Raw genomic sequence first — 21250 nt, forward strand, 5'->3', positions numbered from 1 at the left:
CTGTATAGCAGGTGTGTCCAACCGGTCGATTGTGATTGACAGGTCGATCCCCAGATGATCATGGTAGATCGTGGGATCCTTATCGCTCGCGTTTAGAATCATGTCTCTGTCCCCCTCCCCCCTTGGTCTTTCCCTGTGTCGCGTTTAGTGTGTGTTCTTCTGTTAGCGGCTGTGTTGTTGGTGAGCGATTCATTTTAATTATCCATACTCAACAACTCTGAACTCCCCCCTCCATGGGTAATCACTGCCAGTTTTTTTTTCTATGAGTAGATTGCTGTTTCTTGGGAGTTGGACGACCCTGTTGTATAACATGAGTGAAAAACCTTGCAAGAGCCAGACAGAGGCTTGCAGAGCACCCAGGCCTGAGATTCTCCATCCCTGGTGCATAGGGCTCTCATGTTCCACTTTTTTTAGGATTATAGGAAGATTTTTTCACATTAAGGTTAACATGCAGTCTGCGGGGAGCAGACAAAGCATGCTATACTAGCTTGCAAACCAACCAACTCAGTATTAACTATCTGTTCCACAGCATGATGCACAGGAACTCTTGCTTGCTACTGTGTGCAAAGATCTGGGGATCCAGACACTAATCCAGCACTGGCATTAGACAAGTGGAACAAAGCAGCAGCTTCTGCCGCATCATCCTAAACCTGTTTGGGGAGCAGTAATCACAGTGACAAATCCAATTATGAGTCAATGAGTATCTTCTGCTAGCAGGCATTCAACTCAACCAATTGTAATGGCGGGTGAAGGAAGACTCTACCTGTCTCAGAATTCTGTGCCCTCACTGGAAATTTTCATCCTCCTTCCAGATGTTCTATGTACACCAAAGGAGGTTCCCACTTTTCAGAACCACTGGGGCACACTTAAATGAGATGGTAACGGTTTCCATATGGGGACTGCAGCACATGATATCATGATGCAAGAGCTGACCACATGGACCCCCTTCCAATATATAGAGCATCTCCACATTACTGTTAGTAGTCTCAAGGAAGAGACAGTGGTGATGTGGAGACTCCGGTGTGCTGCTGTATGGACCATGCAGAAGCTGCTTCATATGGCCTGTACCATGCCTGATTTAATGTGCAACAAACTATTAGACTAATCAACTTGCCTGTAATGGAAGAAAATCTCCTTATCGTGATTGGCTGTTTCAATAAATCCAAAGTTATCCTTTAGAGTTGCCACATATCCTAAAAGCCTTTTTGAACTGTAGTTTCTACCAAGCATTCTTACAGATGTAGCTGTTTGCAACCCAGTTCTCTTCACTTCACAGACTGTAAACTCAACCTGTTTGGGAAAAGATAGCTGTTAGACAAAATAAAATGCCTTCTAGAAGGATTGGGAAGATCACATGCACTTCTGGAAGTAATCTAATTGGACAGTTTGCTTTTTCTCAGAAGTGAAAACAACTTATGGTAGTATTAGCTCTCTTTTGAAAATCCCCTCACTGAGGCTATTCAATTCTCAAGGGTTGAGTCAGTACTCTCTTATTATGCCATTTAAAGTTAAACATCAGCAGTCTCATTTGCAGCCAAACAAGAGAGGGGATTCACATACTAATTCACAACAGTCTTTCACAGTGACACCATTGTTTTTTGTTGAGATCTTATTTAAAAAAATATATATTACACAAAAGCAGCCTTAAACAAATCTTAATCCCGGGACACAAGATGTTGGTGTAAGGTTCATAGCCTGAATGGTTCTCAACTTCTGAAGAGAGGCCACAACTATGCACCAGTTCTCAGTATACTCTAATAAAATTAAGAAGGTAATGAGGTGATAATTACAAATCAACACAGATAGTAAAAACTGAAAAACCAAGAAGGATCTCTAGAAGTATTTTACCCAAACATGGGCATTCTTTCACACACACACACACACACACACACACACACACACACGAGTGTGTGTGTGTGTGTGTGTGTGTGTGTATAATTGGGCATTCTTACATATATATATATATAATTGGGCACTCTTACATTTTTAAAAATAGTATGCATATTACCTTATCTCCTATCTGAGGAGAAGTAGATCCTTCCACATCCTTAGCCTGATAGGGAATGGTCAGCTTCTCCCCACAATCATCATAAGCAATTATTCCCTCTTCAGCTTCCTAAAAGTGGGGCAGGGGGAGAGGAAATAAAATATAAAAGGGTCAAAACTGAAGGAATTTAACTTTTTCCAATAGACCTCAGTCTGACAGTCAATACAAATATGAACTGGTAGTGTGAACATAGGTATTCAGTGGCAGAAAATGCCTGGTAAGTTTTGTCATCATTCATGAAATTCACTAGTTTTGCTGTAGATGTAAATGATGTATAACCAATCACTGTTGGAACTTCAAGAAAGCCTATCCTATCTTTTTCTACTTAGGATTATACAAGAAAGTAGTATTAATTAGGTAACTCATGACCAGTTTCTGAAATACTGTATAGATTACCTAGTTTCCACTGAGCAGAGATATTGCTAGCATTAGTGTAATCAGGATTTAATTAAAATCCCTAAACTATTTTAGCAATGAGGAAGATTAATGCAACAGGTATGTTTCAACTAGATACTTGGTATAATAATAAGTTCATAGCAGAGAGATGCTCCTAAGATTCAGCACCTATGTTTATTTCTACAACCAAAAAGAATCTACATTATGCTGATAGAAAAACCAAACCTTGCAACCACACTAAGTAAATCAAATTTAGACACACTTGCAACACCAGCTGTTGTACTTCCATTATCTTGTTGGAATATGCGTGTTTATCCCTATCAAAGGACACATGAAAAATAAAAGTATATCTTCAGCCAGATAATGTTTATAAATATATTCCTAGTCTAATCTTTATAGAAGTTTTCAGTTATTATTTTACAGAGAAACAGAAGAAAAACCCCAGGCGATATTACCTTCTCTTTGCCTTTATTTGGACTAGTGGATTTGGCAGAAGTGGCTTCCTTTTCTATAGTGCCCACAAAACGATTATCTGACTGGGTGTGGAATGAAACAGTGCCTTTTGGAAGTTTCTTAATCCTTATAGCATGATTTCTTTGAGCAGACAGCATATCCTAGAAGAGGAAGGTCATGAAATTGATAAAAGGTGACTGAATTCTGCAGCTTATACTGCATTGTTTTGTTTTATTTAGCTGTTTTCATTATTACCGGTAGTTTTATCTCTGCTTTAATTAGTACAGTAAGCAATCTTGAGATCTTATTAAAGATAATAATGAAGCATAGTAAGTCAGCAAATATAAATAAATGACCTGAAGCAACATGAAGTTGGTAAACTTAAATTACACAAAATTGTACTTACAGGAACCACAGTAAATTCTACTTCATCTGAAATGTGGAGCTGGTTGCCATCTAGAATTTCACTGAAGTGAAAGAACATGCGGGCATCTCTGTCAACACATTTAATGAAACCAAAGCCATCCCTCATTGCAGCAATCACACCCTGTGGACACAACACACAGGTCAGTAACTATAGCTGATGAAGAATCCTTAGAGCAGGGACTCCCAAACTTGGGTCTCCAGCTGTTTTCAGACTCCCATTATCCCTAGCTAGCAGGACCAGTGGTTAGGGATGATAGGAACTGTAGTCCAAGCACAGCTGGAGACTCAAGTTTGAGAAACCCTGCCTTAGAGGATATCTGTCAGATACAACAGAATACCATCTAGTCCACAATGCTCTAGGCATTCTCTCCTAACCTTAAAAAACAGTCACCAGACTAATACAGTAAGTCAATGAGAGAACTCAAGCCACATGTGAACCAAGCGGAAAATAATGTTATGAAATAATGATACGTCTATGGTAGTAATTTGGGCCCAGCACACACCCCCAGCCAGAAAAACCCTACAATGGAAGAGCATAAAAAGCTCATTGACTCAGATAAATGGTAGTTTTTAGGAAAACTCTAAGACTTAGTCAAATCCAGAGCAAGCAGACAATATCTCAGTGAAATATTTTCACTTTCCTTCCCACAAAGCTTTTTCTTCCTTTTCTCACTCTAATTCCTCAGAGTGGACAAAAACTGTGAGGCATTATTCATTGAAAATAACTGTATTTTTCAGATGGAGGATTCAAAACATTGTGCAACTAGCTGTACAAGTCACAACATGGCTCTGAACTTGCAAGCCTTTGAGGTAAGCTCAAATTGCTCTCTGAATTTTAACATCAGTTTTTAAGGTGCAAGACTCTTTCTGAAAACTGAGATAAAGGAAAGTGGAAAGAGGCAACAAAAGGATTTCAATGCAATTCCTGCTACACATTTCCTTTAAAACGGGATATGTAAATCAGAAAATTTTCTCTTTTACAAATGCAAGTTTCATGTACTCCCTTCTACATGGGAGCAATTCAGCACTGGAATGCCCTCCCATTGTCATGCTTATTATTATATTTCTTGGTCACTTATCTAAAAAATAAATGAATTCCATTTCCTCTCCAACACCAGGAAACCCCCCTCCCCAATCTGCTCCAGAGGGTTTTCAAACCACCCAGAGGTTGGGAATCTGAGGGTGCACAAGGGCTGGAGGGGACAGAAGAGAATGAGGATGTTCTGTTGTGCGCATGGAACGTGTTCTGTAAGCAAACCTGCAACACTGGATACAACCCAGTCCCCACACAGGAACCAACCCCCACTTGATTAACTTCCAAGTTTCTGAAGAGTTCAGACTGAAGGCACAAGAAGCAACCTCTGATTATGCAGAAATGTGGTACTGGATATTATCAGTCAGGTGCCCAAAAGATTTATAGTAAGTATATAGACCTATAGAACTAGTTAAAACTCTGTAAAACTGCAGCTCGCTGCATCTTCTATCAAAGGCTTCCTTGGAAAATAATTCCTCACGTAGCCAGGAGAAATGCAACATGCTAAAGATTCAGACAACTTCTCAGGAATATTTTAGTGTTCATTGCTACATAAATCTAGCATCATTCTACAGTACCAGCAATGCTAAATGAGGCAACAGTAATTATATCCTATTTCTCTGTGTAGAACACTTACATCTGAGTAGATCTCTATAGGATTGTGCTGTAATTCTCACTGAGTTCAATGGAGCATACTCCTATGAAAGTAGACATGGCATGCAGTTTTAATTACTTACCATTTCTCTAGCCTCATTAGTGAGTTGGAAAGTATTGGGAAGAACTTCAATATTAGTGGCTCGTTCCAATTTGTCACGCCGATCTGTTGAGATGTTGAATCTAACGTGGTCACCTTCCAACAGCGTCACCTTTGATTTTGTATCTTTGTCTCCAAATGGAAGTTCTTTAGGAATCACAAAGTCTACTTTTATACGCCCAGGTAATGGGTCATTCTGATCAGAGTACAAAAGAAAGGCCACATTAGAGCTTTCCTGCACTGTACAATTTTAAAACATCAACTGAGAGCTGCACAAGTTCATTGTAGCACCCAAGGATGCCTCTTTCATTAATGATTTCCCTAATTTGTTTCCCTTTTCTGAATGTGCTCAGTGTCATAGACTATCAAAGTACTATAAAATAAACATTTACAAATAAATTTCTGTACACAATAATGTAAGATATTTGCTACCTGATTTTTGTTGGGTACTTTTGGAATTACTTTGGTTACTGTTCCCTCAAAGTGTTCAATGCTGATATCTTCAAAAATAACAGTTCCTTGAGGCAAAAGTCTTACATCAGTTGCAACTTCTTTACCCTATAAGCAGAAAATTAAGCCAAATAGTCAACTGGTTAAGTAGTTACAAGGACCAACAATAGGTCACACAACATACAAATTTAATAGAGACATTTAAGGAAGTTCCTGCAATGTCATGCATTTACAATTTAAGTTGAAGTTAAGAAATTTGGTCTTACATTTCTGTCTTTGATTGTGAACTCCACATCATCACCAGGTTGTAAGGCTTCTAGGTCACCTTTAAATTCGCTATAGTGAAAGAATATCTCCTTTACAACATCACCTCTTTCAATGAATCCAAAGGCTTCCTAAGAAGAAAATAGGATTGTTAAGCAAAGAGATGCTATCTTGATCTATATCCACCTAGCAGGAATAAGACATTTTTGGTGACTAATAGTCATTAGAAAGATCTACAGCTAAAAAATGTGCATATAAAAAACTTTTTAAAGGAGGAATGAGTGAATTATATAAAGCCCAATTTAATGCCTGCTCTCTCAGATGCAAGATTTAATGTTCAATGAGACTTACTCCCAAGCAACCTTACATGGAAGTACTGTCTCAAAAGTACTAGAATAAGTCTATACACCTTCTCCACACCTACATGATTCCATAACTGTACAAGTAAATTTCAGAAAGCAGTTAAGTGTTAATTTACCTTCATGGCACAAACTACTCCTTGACACCGAGCCTGTTTCTTTTTCAATAGCATAATGTTACGAGCACTTACAGCACCAGTACTACGGGAAAAAGTAGATGAAGGTCACACAAGGAAAATATAATTCAATGACTTAACACAATACAGCCAACTAGAGAATGATTCTTAAGTTCTATGAGTGACTCCAGTTGTGTTTATCTAGGGTTGCCATATTTCAAGAGGTAAAAATTCAGACACCAAAAATTGTTATTTTTAGGGCTATCGCCTGATAGCTCCTCTGCCGCCACCAAGCCCAGGTTGCCCGCACACGTGCACACACACAAAATTAAACCCCAAATCCAGGACATCTGCTTTAAAATGTAAAATTCCCCTCCAGATGGACATGTAGGACCCCCCAAAAAGGACATGTCCAGGAATTCCCAGACATATGGAAACCCTAGTTTATCCCACCAGAGCAGATGGTGGGGGGGCCAACCAGGAGGGATGGTGCAAAACTGGGGCACCTCATATGTTTAATGTGCTAAATTCTATTCTACAAACTGGAAAGGCATATGTCTCCTTTCGTTATGACCAGGATATTTTAAGATGAAAACATCACACTGCTACAATCTCTTTACCTGAAGTACACATTCACTTTTAGGTCTTTAAAAAAAAGCAGGTTTCCTATTGGACAGCTGTACTGCAGATTATCCATTTGTCAGTGAAAGAAAAAGGCAAACTGACTAGCAATTTTAATAACCACTTAAAAACAAAGCATCTTCAGAAACTTGAACTGAATGGCCTTTGCAAAGTATACTTCAACTCAAAGTAGTAACACTAGTTTCTGGAGAACTTTACTACCTTAGAGCCAACATTGATTCAGTCATTACAAGGTATCTACTTACTGTTTATTTGTATCAATAATGAAGTTAATTTTATCTCCAGTTTCCAGCTGTACATTTCCTTCAACATCTTCTGGGGTATAAGTTAAGTAGAACACTTCCTGTGAATTAAAATTTGGTATCATTAATAGTTTGCTACGACTAGAGAAATTTATAAAGTCCTGGTTAGTTTAAACTTCTGAGTTTCAGAACTTGGGAAGTGTGCAGAATATTTGATGTTTTATTAGCATTTTATGAAATTTAAAAATAGTCACAGTGAAGACATTAGTAAACAGTTAACTTTTCTGCTTCATTTTAACTAGCCATATAATTCTAGACTGAAGTTGTGAAAATATTTCAGAATTACAGTCAAAACATGAAGTCAGATGTTTTTCTATTTCAATAAACAAGTTTTTAGCAATTTAAATTTTAACTTTTTAAAGCAAGTACAGTTTTTTCACTGTCTACTCTGGCAAGTATTTTAGTTTAAATCATATTGGAGGATCAGTCAAAAAGTTTAAGTAAATACATAAGTTTTACCCCATTACGTTCGTAGCATACACTCCCTGTTGGACTCTGACCCGGGGCAGCTGGAGACTTACTCTCTAAGTTGTGAGGAACAGCACACACAACCTACCAGTCAAAAAAAAATCCATTGCTAATTATTTCCAGAGGCAGCATTATGCATCAGACTGTTAGTTTTCTATAATACACTTGGGGATGCACTTTACAAGTAACCCACAACAGTATGCCATGCTGCAAAGCTTATATCTTACAGTACTTTTGTTAACTGTAAGAATTGTTCTTGGTTAGGTAAAACCCCAATTTTTACGTGCTTGCCAAAACAAGTGGAAAAAATTAAATTTGAGAAAAATATTTCTATGCAACCAAGGAGAGGCATGCTACACTCAACTCTGCCCTTGTTTGTCTGACCACAGCAGATGCAAATGGCATGCATGGAAAAAGCTTATCATAGCCACTAACTTGTCCATTTATTCGCTCTTCAGGTAATGTTTCTGTTTTAATCTTCACCAGTTTAATAGCAATCGGTTTTCCAGTTCGCCGGTCAGAAGATACTTCAAATTCAACATCATCTGTAAAGCAATTGAAGTTTTATCAATGACACAGGACAGGTCTAGTAACACTTAACAGGAATAATTCGCAAGCACAGCTTTACCTTTCCTCAGGCAATCTTCCCTGTCTCCAATACTACACAGCCTCAAAAGCAGTCTTAAATTTGCATTAAGCATGCAAATTTAAGACTGCTTTTGAGGCTGTGTAGTATTGGAGACAGGGAGGATTGCCTGAGGATAGAACTCTCGAAAACTACAAAAAGCCCAATGAGTTGCTTGCATGTAAATGGTGCCCCTGGATCTCAGTCAGTGGCATTTATCTTGCACATGCATGCTAACATCAAAATAACAATTTAAAACATGACTGCATTCTCCTCAGTCAGTGAATCTGGCTCATGAACTCAGAGTAGGCAAAATGAGAGGCTCTTTCTGTACAGCATTCACAGCCCATTCTTCTAGTCCACTGGTTTCACAACTTTATGACACCGGAGGTATTTTCCACCACGTTTCTTCATCTACCAAAACAACTCTATAAGTGTTATAAAAAGCTAATGCAAATTCTAGGATCCCCAAAGGCATCAAGATGGCCACTGTGAGAGAAGAGTAATTGATTAAATATGGCTTTGGTCTGATCCAGCAGGGCTCTTGTATTTTTAGGGCCATAATCACCTTGTGTGAGGCCACACAGATTGGGCCTCACTGTTGCTCTACCTCAAGGATACTGAATTTCTGTCCCTTTATATGTTGCATACCAACTCTCATCAGCCTCAGCCAGTTTGGCCAATGGTAATGGGTTATGCGAATTGTAGCTCAGTCAGACCTTGAGAGCCACAGGTGTTCCAGCCCTGCCAGAGAGAAACCGAGTGCATTCTAGAACACACACAACTGCCTCCTATAGCTGCACAGTGCAATGGAAAATTTATTTATTTTACATAATTTGTATCATCCTCTTCCTTTCCAAGATCAGAGCAGTGTGCACTAAAAACCAATAGAAAACAGAAAGCAGCCCAAGCAAGAGCACAAATGTCTGATAAAACCTTTCTATTTAAACTATCCTCCTAAAGACAAGCAGTTAAGTATTGCTTGTGAGACAGAATTTTGGAGGTGGTGGCCATCCCAGAAATGGCCCTCAAGCACTATCACTTTTCGAAATTGTTGAAGAGTCAGTGAGAAGGGCCTCTGTGAAAGACCTCAGTTCTTGGGCAGGATTATACAGAAGACGGTGCCCTTTATTATAGCCTGGCTCCAAACCATTTAGGGCTTTAGAAGTTAAAAACAGCATTTAACTGTACACAGGAAACAAATAGTCTGGCCATATAGATAGTAAATAAGGGGATTAACATGAGCCCTACTTCCCACCCTGATAGCAGTCTGTAGTGGTGAGCAAAAATATCAGCCATTCTACTGAAGAACAAGGAAGAGCTTCCCAGAACACAGTATGGGAAACCAGTTTCTACGATACTCTACTCAATATATCTTCATCATAGCAGCATCCATATAGTTAAGCCTATCTATCTATCTATCTATCTATCATTTATTTATTTATGACATTTCTGTATTACTAAATTATTTGCATTTCTAAGCAGTGTATATAAAAACAATCCACAGATAATGGGAAACTAGAGCAAAAATTGGTCATAAATTGAAACACAAGGCCTCACTTTGGCTCTCTCAACTAATGCTTGGGTTTAACTACTATTGACTAGGCAGACACATCTCTAGTGTTAAAAGGTGCTAATCCTCATCATACATGTAAAGAGCCTCAGTTATGAACCCAGAGAATTCCACCAGATGAATTACCTCCCACTTTAAGCTCCTGTAGGTTGCCATTATACTGTGAACAGTGGAAGAACAGTCTAGCTTGCCGTTCTGAACACTGAATGAATCCATAGGAGGTCAGCAGTTTTTCAATAACCCCAGTTTCACGCAGTCCTGCAGAAGTACCATTGGGGTACCCGTTGTGTCCATTGTTATGGAGAAGGTTTGGATCAAAGCTCATCTGAAAGCAAAAGATAACTTGTGAAATCCTCCAAAAGCAATTCCCATCGCCTTTCATTCTTAAGTGAACACAGAACACATATTGTGCGTTAAAGAGCATCAGACAAGCAAGCAAGTTTCTGGCAGCTTAGGCACAGCTTGTGTACACTATTTGTCTAGCTGAGATCCATCAGTAAATAAACCACATTTACCTTGTAGGATTAATCTATATGCAGTTAATATAGCACTATATTTTCCCATTATATACAGAATAAAGTTAATACTTTATTCAAAATTAGTCATTAGTATAAACTTGCCTTTGCCAAAGAAGGCCACCAAGAAAGCAAAGACAAAAGCTTGCTAATCTCAAGGCAATTTCCATTAGCACCTACTCTACCCTTGTTGAACTGGAGGCCTAATATCTTATGAACTTTCATAATTGTTTGCTGTACTCATTCAGCTTAAATGCTCCTTCTCTGTCCATAAATGCATTGGTTAATGCCAGAAAACAGAGAAAACTGCCCTACTGATTTCTCATTAATCTTTTAGAAACACATAGATATAAATATGCTTTAAAAACAATTTTGCTATCTTAAGTTAAATCAAATCCAGAGATAAGTTAGTATTAGGGTATCATTTAACTTTTGCTGTTAGAAAAACCAGTGAACATATCATGCAAGTCAAAGGGCTCAAGGCAAGAAATTGCCAAAATCATGCATTTTGAGACCATGTATTTTACAGATATGTTGCAGTTTCCTGTGTATCTGTTTAAGAAAGCAAACCTAAAATTCCTGCAACTCCAAGGAGCCATTAAGTGTACAAAAGTTTCAAGTCTAAGAAGCTCTAAACACAATAGTCTAACAGCACAGTTATAACCAAACAGATCCTTACTCATTATGCTGGTAATGATGCCATTTGCTGTCATTATTATTAATCAGAGTTGACCTACCCACCAAGGACAATGCCAGATTCTAAGCCCACATATAGCTTTTAGAGATGCATGCGGGCAATCCTCCTATGGACAATTACTTAGGAGCAAGGTCCACTCAATTCAATGGGATTTCTGACTATAGGATTGGGCTGAAAGAGGCTTTGGTTTTTTGTCAACTAGTACAGGCACTAAGATAACATTATGAAATACAGAATAGTGGTCATTTCTCTTTTTGCAAAGAAACAAGAACAGAAATCCCTTGTACACATGCCAACCAAAAAGCACTAAGACATACTGCAACTCATTTTTGGCAACATAAGATGCAACAACTCCCTACTTAGAAATTAATGCATCTGGAGAAGGTGCTTGCTATAAACTGTTTCCTATTACAAATGTGTCAGGTAGAATTTATATTATCTATACCATCACTCTTTTGAAGATTTAGGAAAATATATAAATTCAATCAACTTATCAGAATGAATAAAATGAAGTTGCAACACATACACACACATGACCAAGCTTTCATTAAGTTTCTGAAACAGATACAGGAAAGCACCTTTTAAGAACCCAGCAAGATTTCCAGCTGGTTCAAGTGGCATTTTATCCTTTAACCTGTTGAGGAGATTTAATATCAGTGAAGTTAGAAGTGAGAACATATACAGAGATGAGTTAACTGCAAAGGATCCCCATGCTAAGATTCCATGTCTGTCAAGTTGCCCTGACTTACAGATCTCTGATAAAGAGGGGTCCTCTTCTGTTTTTTAGACCCGGATGAAGTAGAAGATGAAGAGAAAGGTAAAGGATGAGAAGGAGGGGGAGCTGCAGGAGGGGGGAGAGGATCTGATGACACAGTATAATGGTTCTCCATCTCATACAGCTGTGATAACATAGTACACAGTATAACTAGTCAATAGTTAGCACATCTTTAAACACATCCAAGTAATTATCAAATTCCATTTCTCAAGAGAGCTGGAAGTCAAAAGCAATCAATCCAAATTTCCTTTTTAAAAATAGGATTACAGTATAAATAGTATTAGCAAGCACTATTTCTAGGTCAATTCCTCTCCAACAATGTTCTGATTTGCTCATACTACCAGAACTCTGACCAGCTCTTGCACAAAAGTACTCACAAGGGAGAAGTGTCACTGGAAATAACTGAGTAATGGATTGAGCTAAGAGTTGTAACATGTTGCATGTTCTTGCACTGCAGCAAACAGTATGTCCAGATAGAATTATAATAGCATTGTATATTTTCCCATTTTAAAGGGATAGCAGACACTATTAATGAGACACAGAAAAACTGCTTGTTACATAGGTTCTAGAGTACATTCACACAGTAGCAATTCAAAAACTGGAATTTTACACAGATAACACTATGTTATCTGTGTTCATTAACCCTGAGGGTTCAGGAGAAGTCTTTCTTTCCTTCTCATGATTTGGAGAACAGAGACTATTACCTGAATTTCAAGTAATGAGTACTTCAAAACTGGTCATTAACTAAATTTAGGACATCAGGAACATTGGCAGCAAGATAACAGCTGGTCTCAGTTCTCCTCAACCTTTATTTAATAAATTTAAGCAAACATCAACTGTATTGCACAGAGATGAACTGAAGTGAAATTGCTCTAGCAACCATTTACGGCCTCTATTCTACAGAGCATGTTGCACCAGTATTGTATTCATGAACAGTTGCTGGTTTATTGTTTACTATGTCAAATCCATAATGCAGGAAAGAAATTCCTACACTGATGCACAGTAGCAGTCATTTTCAGGGTTTTTAGGGCAATGAACAAGAGATTTTAGAAGCTTATTTTCCTGGATTTTTTTTGAATATTAGTCCATCTAGCTCAGTGCTACTGATCAGCTGCTGCTGAATGTGATTTAAAACAAAGGTCTTTCTCAGCACTGTTGAAAGATCGTTTTAATTGAAGATGCCAGGGATTGAGCCTGGGACCTTGTGTATGGAAAGTATGTGCTCTACCACTGTGCTATGGCCCTTTTCTGGGCTGCACTTATAATTCCATTTCAGCAGCCCTCAATTATTTTGAAATACGATCTTGGGGCTTAAGAATTTTGCCTAATTATGCTTTATGGCATCACAACTACTCTTCCATTTCATTATTGAGTAATAAACAAGTCTTTAGAGGATTGAAGAGAGCCCCTTCCCCAGCATTTAAATATGCTAGACATGAGAACAAATACATTGTCTTTCAAGGACATAAACTTTTAAACTTAGTAGTTCGCTGCCAATCTTACAGGCTTTTGGGGAGAACCCCTGAACAATTTCCATGCTAGTAAAGGCCGAGGATGGACATGTTTCAACTAACTAGCTATCAACCATATTCCAGCTAGATGTGGAATTGTCAAAGACAATAAAATTTGGCAGATGTATACTCTGCTTGTTTTCAAAAAGACTCAAAATTTGAATCGGCTGCCTTTGGCCATTTGAAGGAAGAGTTGGATCTCTCTGTTTTAGAGTTTTCCAAGGAAATAACAAAAGAAATCCAAAATTATGTAAGTATTAGGGTAGTTTTGATTTTAAACAGCTGGAGAGGTAACCAATTGCCCTGAAACAGGATCTAGGCCTGGTACAATGACCAATGAAAAGAATGGTTGGGAATGAGGGGTGAGTGTGAAATGATTTTCAAACTGAAACTGTCAAATTAAGAGTGTTTTAGCCTGCTCACTGCACTTTAGCAGGGTTATAAGATGCTTTGTTTAATAAGAGGTTCCAAAATGAGCAGACGTTTCTGCTAGTAATCTGCAAACTGGCCACATTCTTTTTTTTTTCTTTTTTTTTGCTCAAAGGAGGTTGTTGCATCACACCATCTGAGCTAGCTTGGCTTTACCCTTAAGAATATTGCTAGTATGGCAAAAGAACTTACTGATTGGCCATAAGGTGATAAATTCAGTCCGACTGGAGATGCATTGCCCAGGTTGGCACTAACGTATGCAGTAGGGGGAGAAGACGGCATGGAAAATTCAACAAATTCTTTCCAGGTGCTTGCCATATTTTTACGCCTGTTTCAACTTAATTTTATAATGCTGCATATAACAAAATCAAACAAGACAACCTTGTCAATGTATATCTGCCACTTATCCAGTGTCATAAAAAGCTGCCATTCTGGCAGCCTCCTAACATATTAAGACAAGAAGGGATTGATGTGCTAGTTAATAGCTTTATTTTACCTCAAGAGGGGTTCTGAAATGGAGAGCAGAAGCTTGATGCTAACTGAACTCATGGTTACTATTAATTCAGCTGTCCTTATAGCAGACAATTAACATTTAAACCTACCAGCTTATGAAATGGAGACTCACTGACCGATACTAGTAATTGGGAGAAGGATATGGAGAAAGTTTGAGATCCAGACTCATAGCATTAGAGTAAACTGATTTCAAAAGGGAGAAACTGGAAAATAGTAGCAGAAAGCTTAATGAAATAGCTACAATGATAAGATTGCATTCCACAGTTAGCTCAGCAAATATAACCAAATGGCAATACTGATGAACTTGAATCATTTAAAAACATAAGCACCACAGCCAGATGTTAGCTCTGCTTTTGACATTCTGACCAAATGAAGGCAGTCAGGATTTTAAAAAACATTATTTAAACTCATGTCAAACAATAGTTTTAATTCCAGTATCTATTACTGTTTTAACAAGTACATGCACCAACCTCGCAGTGATATTCTAATATTGCACTTTCAGTAGTATTCGCGAATTCTTCGTTTCAGCACACGTTTCAAAGTTTGAAGATTGCTATTGTTAAAAAAAAGAGATAGCAAGAGACAAGTGATCTATCAAGCTAATAAGGAATAACTGGTGCTGCACTGGGCAGTTTCAGCACAGCACTGAAGAAAACAAAGACTACTAGCAGCGTTGGGACGTGCTCTTTTGAAGCTGTTGAGTAGGCACAAACTTCTTGTTTCAGATCAAGTGTTGTGTCTTCAGTGTAAATTTTACTCTTCTTTGGTCTTGTTTTGTTGTTACGATGTGATGTGTTCCTTTCCTGATCTGAACTTGAAGCAGCAGTTTCAGGTGGTAAATTCTGTTCTGTTACACTTCATACTGGAGAGAAAACAAACAAATAAGAAGTCTATTATGCCACAACTTTTAGACATTTTGGACACTTAATAGTTGTGATCCCATCCTTCTGAGCAGATCTTTCTCACAACTCCAAGGTTTTACTAATGCTTGAAAAAAGCTTCTACCTTTTTATTAAGATAAAATCCTAAATTGCACTGAACATAACATCTGGTTAGAATCTCAGAAATTACTAGTAAATTCTAATGTTTATATGCTGATCAGGCCTTCTTAACATATAAATATGTTTTATAAGCATGTATTTGAGTCATGAACATTTTCACAACTGGAATATAAATTCCTGTTGCTTCAGGAACAGAGATCAGAGACAAACACGAATCACCACAGATATGCAAAAGCATATGTGAAATGTCTATTTCTTTCCAAAACGAACTTTTACTTGCTTTCTAGGAAAGCAGTATGGTAATCTAAAAATGTTGATATTATCAGGCTCTAACGTAACAGTACAACAATTTGTAATATTCAAAGCTATTATATAATATGAACAACAAGCATAACTACAGATACCACAAAAATTGTTGTAAGCTGCTTGTCCAAGCCAATCCCTGCAGTTTATCTGAGCCAATACCAAAAAACACTGCTAAAAGATTTAAGAGTTGAAACATGCAAGTATATTTTTGTTTTCAGTTGTTTTTCATCCTGAGCCTTCCAGTTAAAGCACAAGACAAATGCAAAAGTTACATTTTAAGTTGTGTATTTGAATCTGTTTCCAAACCCAATGCACTAGGAAGAAACAGTACATTCCACACACACACACACACACACACACCCCTCTGCCTGGGTGCTAAGAACCTCAGGTGAACACCTTCTCTCAGTCCCACTAACATCAGAGACACGTTTGGTGGAGACACAAGAGAGCCGTTTCTGTGCCTGCTCCCATATTATGGAATGCCCACCCAAGAGAAGTTAGATTGGCTTTCTCTTCCTCTGGCAGGCAGGACCTTCCTATTCAAACAGGACTTTGAAAACTAAGGTGCAGACAATACTGACCACTGGGCCACTGCCATGGCAAACTGTATTTTACTGCTGGTTTTAATGAGTTTAAAACAACAACACACAATTTTTAATTGGTTTTTAAACAAATACAATAACCATGAAACACTTATCCAGCAGCACATCTATTAGTGTTTGTTTCATTAATTGTCTCTAGACATATGTTTTGGTGTATTTTAACTAGGGTTTTTAACTAGCTTTTATTACTTTGTCTTTTATACTACACTAATAATTAATAAATCATCAACAGCATCTATGTAATGTATTATTTAATTAATGAAGGGGCTACATATTTCTTTTTCTATATGACAGTGTCAGGATACAGTAGCGGATAGATAAATCTGACGCTAGTGATAATTTTTTCCAGCATCCAAACTTCACTGGACATGGAATGCAGAATGATGCTGTGCAACAGCTGAGCCAGCTAACATAAAGGGAAGGAGAATGAATAAGGATTGTGATCTTGAGAGGGGAATGAGCAGGAAGAGCTGCTAGAGAACAAGAGTAAATAGTTTTTTAAAAAACAAAAAACCCACATCTTTGTTTTTATACTTCTGTAGTCTTTCCTAACCCACAAAGGTTTGGGGAAAGACAATGTATTATGGAGGAAAGACAACATCTCTTGAATAGTAAGTGTTTCCATATATTGTTGTTGATGTACAGTTAGCATAGTTAAAAACAGACCAAGAAACTTAGTAAGGCAAAAAAGGACCACCCCAAATCTCTCCTAGCCAATCAAAGTAGGAAGGTCAGCATGCAGGATAAGAAAACAATTGAACATTTTTGTAAGAACAGAACCAGGTTAGCTTAGCTCGAATGCTGTTAGGCTGTACTACTAAGAATGCTGTTAGGCTGTACTACTAAGCACATCCTTGAAATTAAATTCGACTAAAACATTAAGTTATTACTTCAACATAAGCATGCTTAAGATAAGAGTGCCCATTCCACTGAATGTAGTCTTATATTCCTATGCATATTTTACAGAACCCCCAAGCTCAGAGGGGCTTGCTTCTAAATCAGTTTAAACCTAACTATTCCCTGTACTTGGTGGCAAAATATGTTGTTCCTCCCATGTTGTGAAGCATTGGACTGTAGTTCAGTGAAATCAGTAGTGTGTATGTCTGTGCTTTAAATTCTTTACTTTTCAGCTCAGCTGCTATAAATACTCCTCCCAATGGCAAACACCCAGTGCAGCTGCCAAGCCTCCAATGCAGCAGACTCTGGGATAACACATGAATCCACAAAGGATTAACTCAAGTTAAGCACAGCAAAAAACAAGTTCAATTGTATTCCCCCTTATAACTTAAGTGATCTTTGTTTTTTTGTACTTTGTTGACAGGAGTCAAGTTTTCTGTACATTGTCTACACAGCTGATGTAAACTGTGGCAGCCATATTTAGATTGCAACACTAACAAGGCATTGCTACATGTTTCCAGAGACATCTACCAAAGAGTTTTGTCTTTGAAAACATTGTTTGGTATCAGCTAAATATAGTATTGGTAATCAAGATCAGAAGAATCCACATGCATTTAAGAGATAGCAGTAATTAAAGGATTATACAGGAGGCTGAATGCAATCCTAAACGATTTTGGAGTGCAAATCCTATTGAACAGAAATGTATGGGTTTAAGCTGTAACCATGCATATATACTTAGGATAAAGGACCACCAAATTTAGTGGGTTTACACCCAAGAGTGTGTGTATATATATGCACACACATAGGACTTCACGGCAATTCAATATCACTTTTAAGAATTCAGTATTGTTATATACCCCTTTCCCACTGAGTAAATCAGCAAATACTCATCGTTTGGAGACAAAGTCACCAGCAAATCAAAGGCATCAATAGAATTAAGAAGGCTTTATTCTTAAAGGGGGCTTACAGATCAGATTGCACCCCTATTTACTGCTTATAACCCAAAGTGTGAATATGTTGGTTAGGCAGTATGTAATAATAACTGAAGAAAGCCTCAAAATATTGCTCTGAGATGTGAATGTGCGATTACAGTGGCTTAACTGCCTTATATTGCAGCAAATGAATTGAAGTGCCTAGTTGTAGGGTTAGTACTCAAAACGGATTTCTGACGACCGCCGAGTGGTGTCAGACAATCGTCTGTTTTCTCAGCTTCGTTGCCACTGACCACATGAGCGAAAGGAGCTACGGGTGGCCATTCCACCCTGTGCCGCAGCATCACATTAAAGAAAGCCACAACACATGGTACTGAGGCAGCAAGATGGTGGCTCCTACTACTGAGGGGCGATCTAACGCTTGCGGGGCGGGGGTCCGCATCCGAAATGGAAAAGATGCGGAAACCAAAAGCCCCAGCCCTGCTGCGACTGGGGGAGACCCAAGGCCGGAATCCAGCCCTGGGCGCTCCTCCCGCCGGTTACACCGACGAGCACGTTCTTCCCCTCAGGCGCCTGGGGCGTGTCCACTATCTGCCCCTCTCTCGAGGCTGGGGCGCGGTGGGGGTAGAGCGAGGGAGAGAAGGAAAATGGCGACCGCTCCCCCTCACACAAAGGAAGATTGACCTCCTCTTCCCCTCCCCGCACCCGCACGCTGCATGCTGGGAGAGTTAGTTCCCGTCGCCCACTCCGCTCTGCCGAAGACGAGGTGCCAGGACTCCACCCCCCAGAAGGCCCAGTGGCCGCGCTGCTTACAGGCGCCGCGCCGGGAGTTGGAGTGCTTTCCATCGCCGGGGCCGCCCAGAGCACCGCGCCCCTGAACTCCAAGCCCCAGCGGCCCCTGCGAGGAAAGGCCAGTCGCGCGGTGCACATTGGGAGCCGTAGTGATGTCGGGGTTCGGGCCCACCAGTCCGCTCCCTTTCCCTCCCTCTCTTTAGGCCCCTGCCTGGAGACAAAACGGGGGCTGGGGAGAGAAGACAGCGAGGGAGCCCGCTCGGCCCAGCAAGGTTCCCTTTCTCTCGCTTCTCCTTCCCTTCCCTTCCCGTCCCCCCCCCCCCGCGCCTCTTTGCGCCCGTCTGTCAAACGAGCAGGGCACACGGCGGGTGGGGGAGGGGTTCCCCCAGCACTAGACCGTTGGTCCCTGGGACAGAGTGACAGGCGACATTCCAAGCCCCCTCGGCTCTCCCTGCCCGCCACCGTCAAGGTCGCGCCGGGCGGGCAGAGGAGGTTGCCGGCCTCCCGGCAGGGACAACCCCACTTACCCCAACAGCTCAGCGCCCCCGCTCCAGCGCCGCCATGAGCAGCACGGCACAGCACGTAGGAATAAATCCCGGCTTCTCGCGAGACTCGCGGGCAGAGAGGAGGGCGGTTCCGCGCGTGCGCAGCAAGGCCGGGCGGGGGGGGGTGGAAGCGGGAGCGCAGGCTCAAAGGGAGGCTTCGGGATAAGTAGCCGCGCAAAAGCGCATGCGCGCCTGTGCTCTGTGTTTACTCATTGGCCGCCTTTTCAGGGGAGCTGCTGCTTAAAGGGAAGCTGTGCGATATTGAGATGCACGAATTGCATCTTTATTGCAAAATGTGAAAAGATGGGTGTACGTGTAACAAAGGTCATGAAAACCATGAGCCCTGCAAACGGAAGGCACCTAATCAAACCAGCACAATGACACAATAACATTCCAAACCCTCCGCAGAAGGATGTGAACTGTCAGTTGTTTTACAGCAGGGACGGAGAACCTGTGACCCTCCAAATGTTGCTGGACTGGACTCCCAAGTCACGCAACAGCCGATTGGATCAGGCCAGCAGCCCCTCTAGCCCAGCATCCTGTTGCAATATTGGCCAACCAGATGCCTATGGCCATTAGTGCCAGGATGCCCATGTCTATAGGCATATGGTTCGCTGCTAGCACCACCTTCCCCACCCCACCCCACTGCATAATTTCACATGCCTACAATACAGGCGGCCGCAGAGTCACAGAGGATGTGGGTGGTGCTGTGGTCTAAACCACAGAGCCTAGGACTTGCTGATCAGAAGGTCGGCGGTTCGAATCCCTGCGACGGGGTGAGCTCCTGTTGTTCGGTCCCTGCTCCTGCCAACCTAGCAGTTCAAAAGCACATCAAATGTAAGTAAATAGGTACTGCTCATGTGGGAAGGTAAACGGCGTTTCTGTGCGCTGCTCTGGTTCGCCATAAGTGGCTTAGTCATGCTGGCTACATGATGCGGAAGCTGTCTGCGGACAAACGCCGACTCCCTCAGCCTATAGAGCGAGATGAGCGCTGCAACCCGAGTCGTCCACGACTGGACCTAATGGGGGTACCTTTACCTTTACAATGCAGGCAGTTTCCAGGCTGCAGTCTAGGACTACTACTTTTTATTTTCTTGCATGCCTCTTGTACTTCCAAGCAGCTGTACAACAAACACGAGATTCAGCAGGGGAAGCTATACCCATCTCCATGCAGGAATAAGCTTCACCTGTTAACTATCTTGTGGTTTCCCTCAGCCAGACCTGCATCTACTTCCTTTCCCTCATGTAAGATGTGTAGGGATTTGTAGCCCAAGGCACTGGAAATTACCTTGCATTGGCAACCATAACTATTGTCAGCTTTCCTAGTTTGGCACAGCGTGCTTCTTTTCCACACCTCTCATCCCTCCGTTACCCTTATTTTTCCTGGAAGTAAGAAGCATAGGGCAGGTTGAGCAGTCTAAACTAAGCTATTTCAGCTGCAGACTAATGTGAAGAGTCAAAGCAGCTTGTGTAATAACCTATGTAAGCAGAGAGTCACATTAACACAGAGGAATAGCTGCTTGGGCAGGCCCTAAGGCCCCGGCAAAAATACTGGGGGGCTAGAAAAGGGGAATGGCAGAGGGAGAATTAACAATGCTTTATGCAGAGGAAGCAAAAGGCACATGAATAGGTGGCTTTAAGAAATATGAATGGAGACAAGAGGACAGGGAACAAAAGATTTATAATGTTTCACAGGGCTATTATTTCCTCCTCTAACACATTTTAAACCCCCCTTTGTTTACCACCACAAATATCCTAAGGTTCATGCTGGAAACATCCTTGCACTTTAGGAGCTGCCTATTGGCTCCGCCTTTTTAGTCCTGGCTT

The 21250-nt window shown here is 40.4% G+C and overlaps 1 protein-coding gene across 6 annotated transcripts in view; it reads right to left on the reverse strand.

Moving 5' to 3' along the window:
• Window positions 1-19530, reverse strand: part of CSDE1 (cold shock domain containing E1) — a 28371-nt gene extending 8841 nt beyond the window's left edge. Inside the window, exons 1-16 of one of the 6 annotated variants that reach the window (XM_033153027.1) lie at window positions 19406-19530; window positions 14819-15210; window positions 14028-14187; window positions 11870-12019; window positions 10035-10233; window positions 8146-8255; window positions 7702-7794; window positions 7186-7283; window positions 6302-6383; window positions 5826-5954; window positions 5542-5667; window positions 5093-5305; window positions 3303-3443; window positions 2899-3057; window positions 2009-2116; window positions 1115-1290 (exon numbers count right to left, since the gene is read on the reverse strand). In XM_033153027.1, coding sequence (XP_033008918.1) covers window positions 1115-1290; window positions 2009-2116; window positions 2899-3057; window positions 3303-3443; window positions 5093-5305; window positions 5542-5667; window positions 5826-5954; window positions 6302-6383; window positions 7186-7283; window positions 7702-7794; window positions 8146-8255; window positions 10035-10233; window positions 11870-12019; window positions 14028-14153 — 1910 coding nt within the window. In that variant the 5' untranslated portion in view covers window positions 14154-14187; window positions 14819-15210; window positions 19406-19530. The remainder of the gene's footprint in view (window positions 1-1114; window positions 1291-2008; window positions 2117-2898; window positions 3058-3302; window positions 3444-5092; window positions 5306-5541; window positions 5668-5825; window positions 5955-6301; window positions 6384-7185; window positions 7284-7701; window positions 7795-8145; window positions 8256-10034; window positions 10234-11869; window positions 12020-14027; window positions 14188-14818; window positions 15211-19405) is intronic. The other 5 variants (XM_033153033.1, XM_033153029.1, XM_033153030.1 and 2 more) reach the window with 5 other exon arrangements.
• Between the last annotated feature and the right edge of the window lie 1720 nt (window positions 19531-21250).

The sequence above is a fragment of the Lacerta agilis genome, chromosome 6, assembly GCF_009819535.1.
Source record: "Lacerta agilis isolate rLacAgi1 chromosome 6, rLacAgi1.pri, whole genome shotgun sequence".
NCBI lineage: Eukaryota > Metazoa > Chordata > Lepidosauria > Squamata > Lacertidae > Lacerta > Lacerta agilis.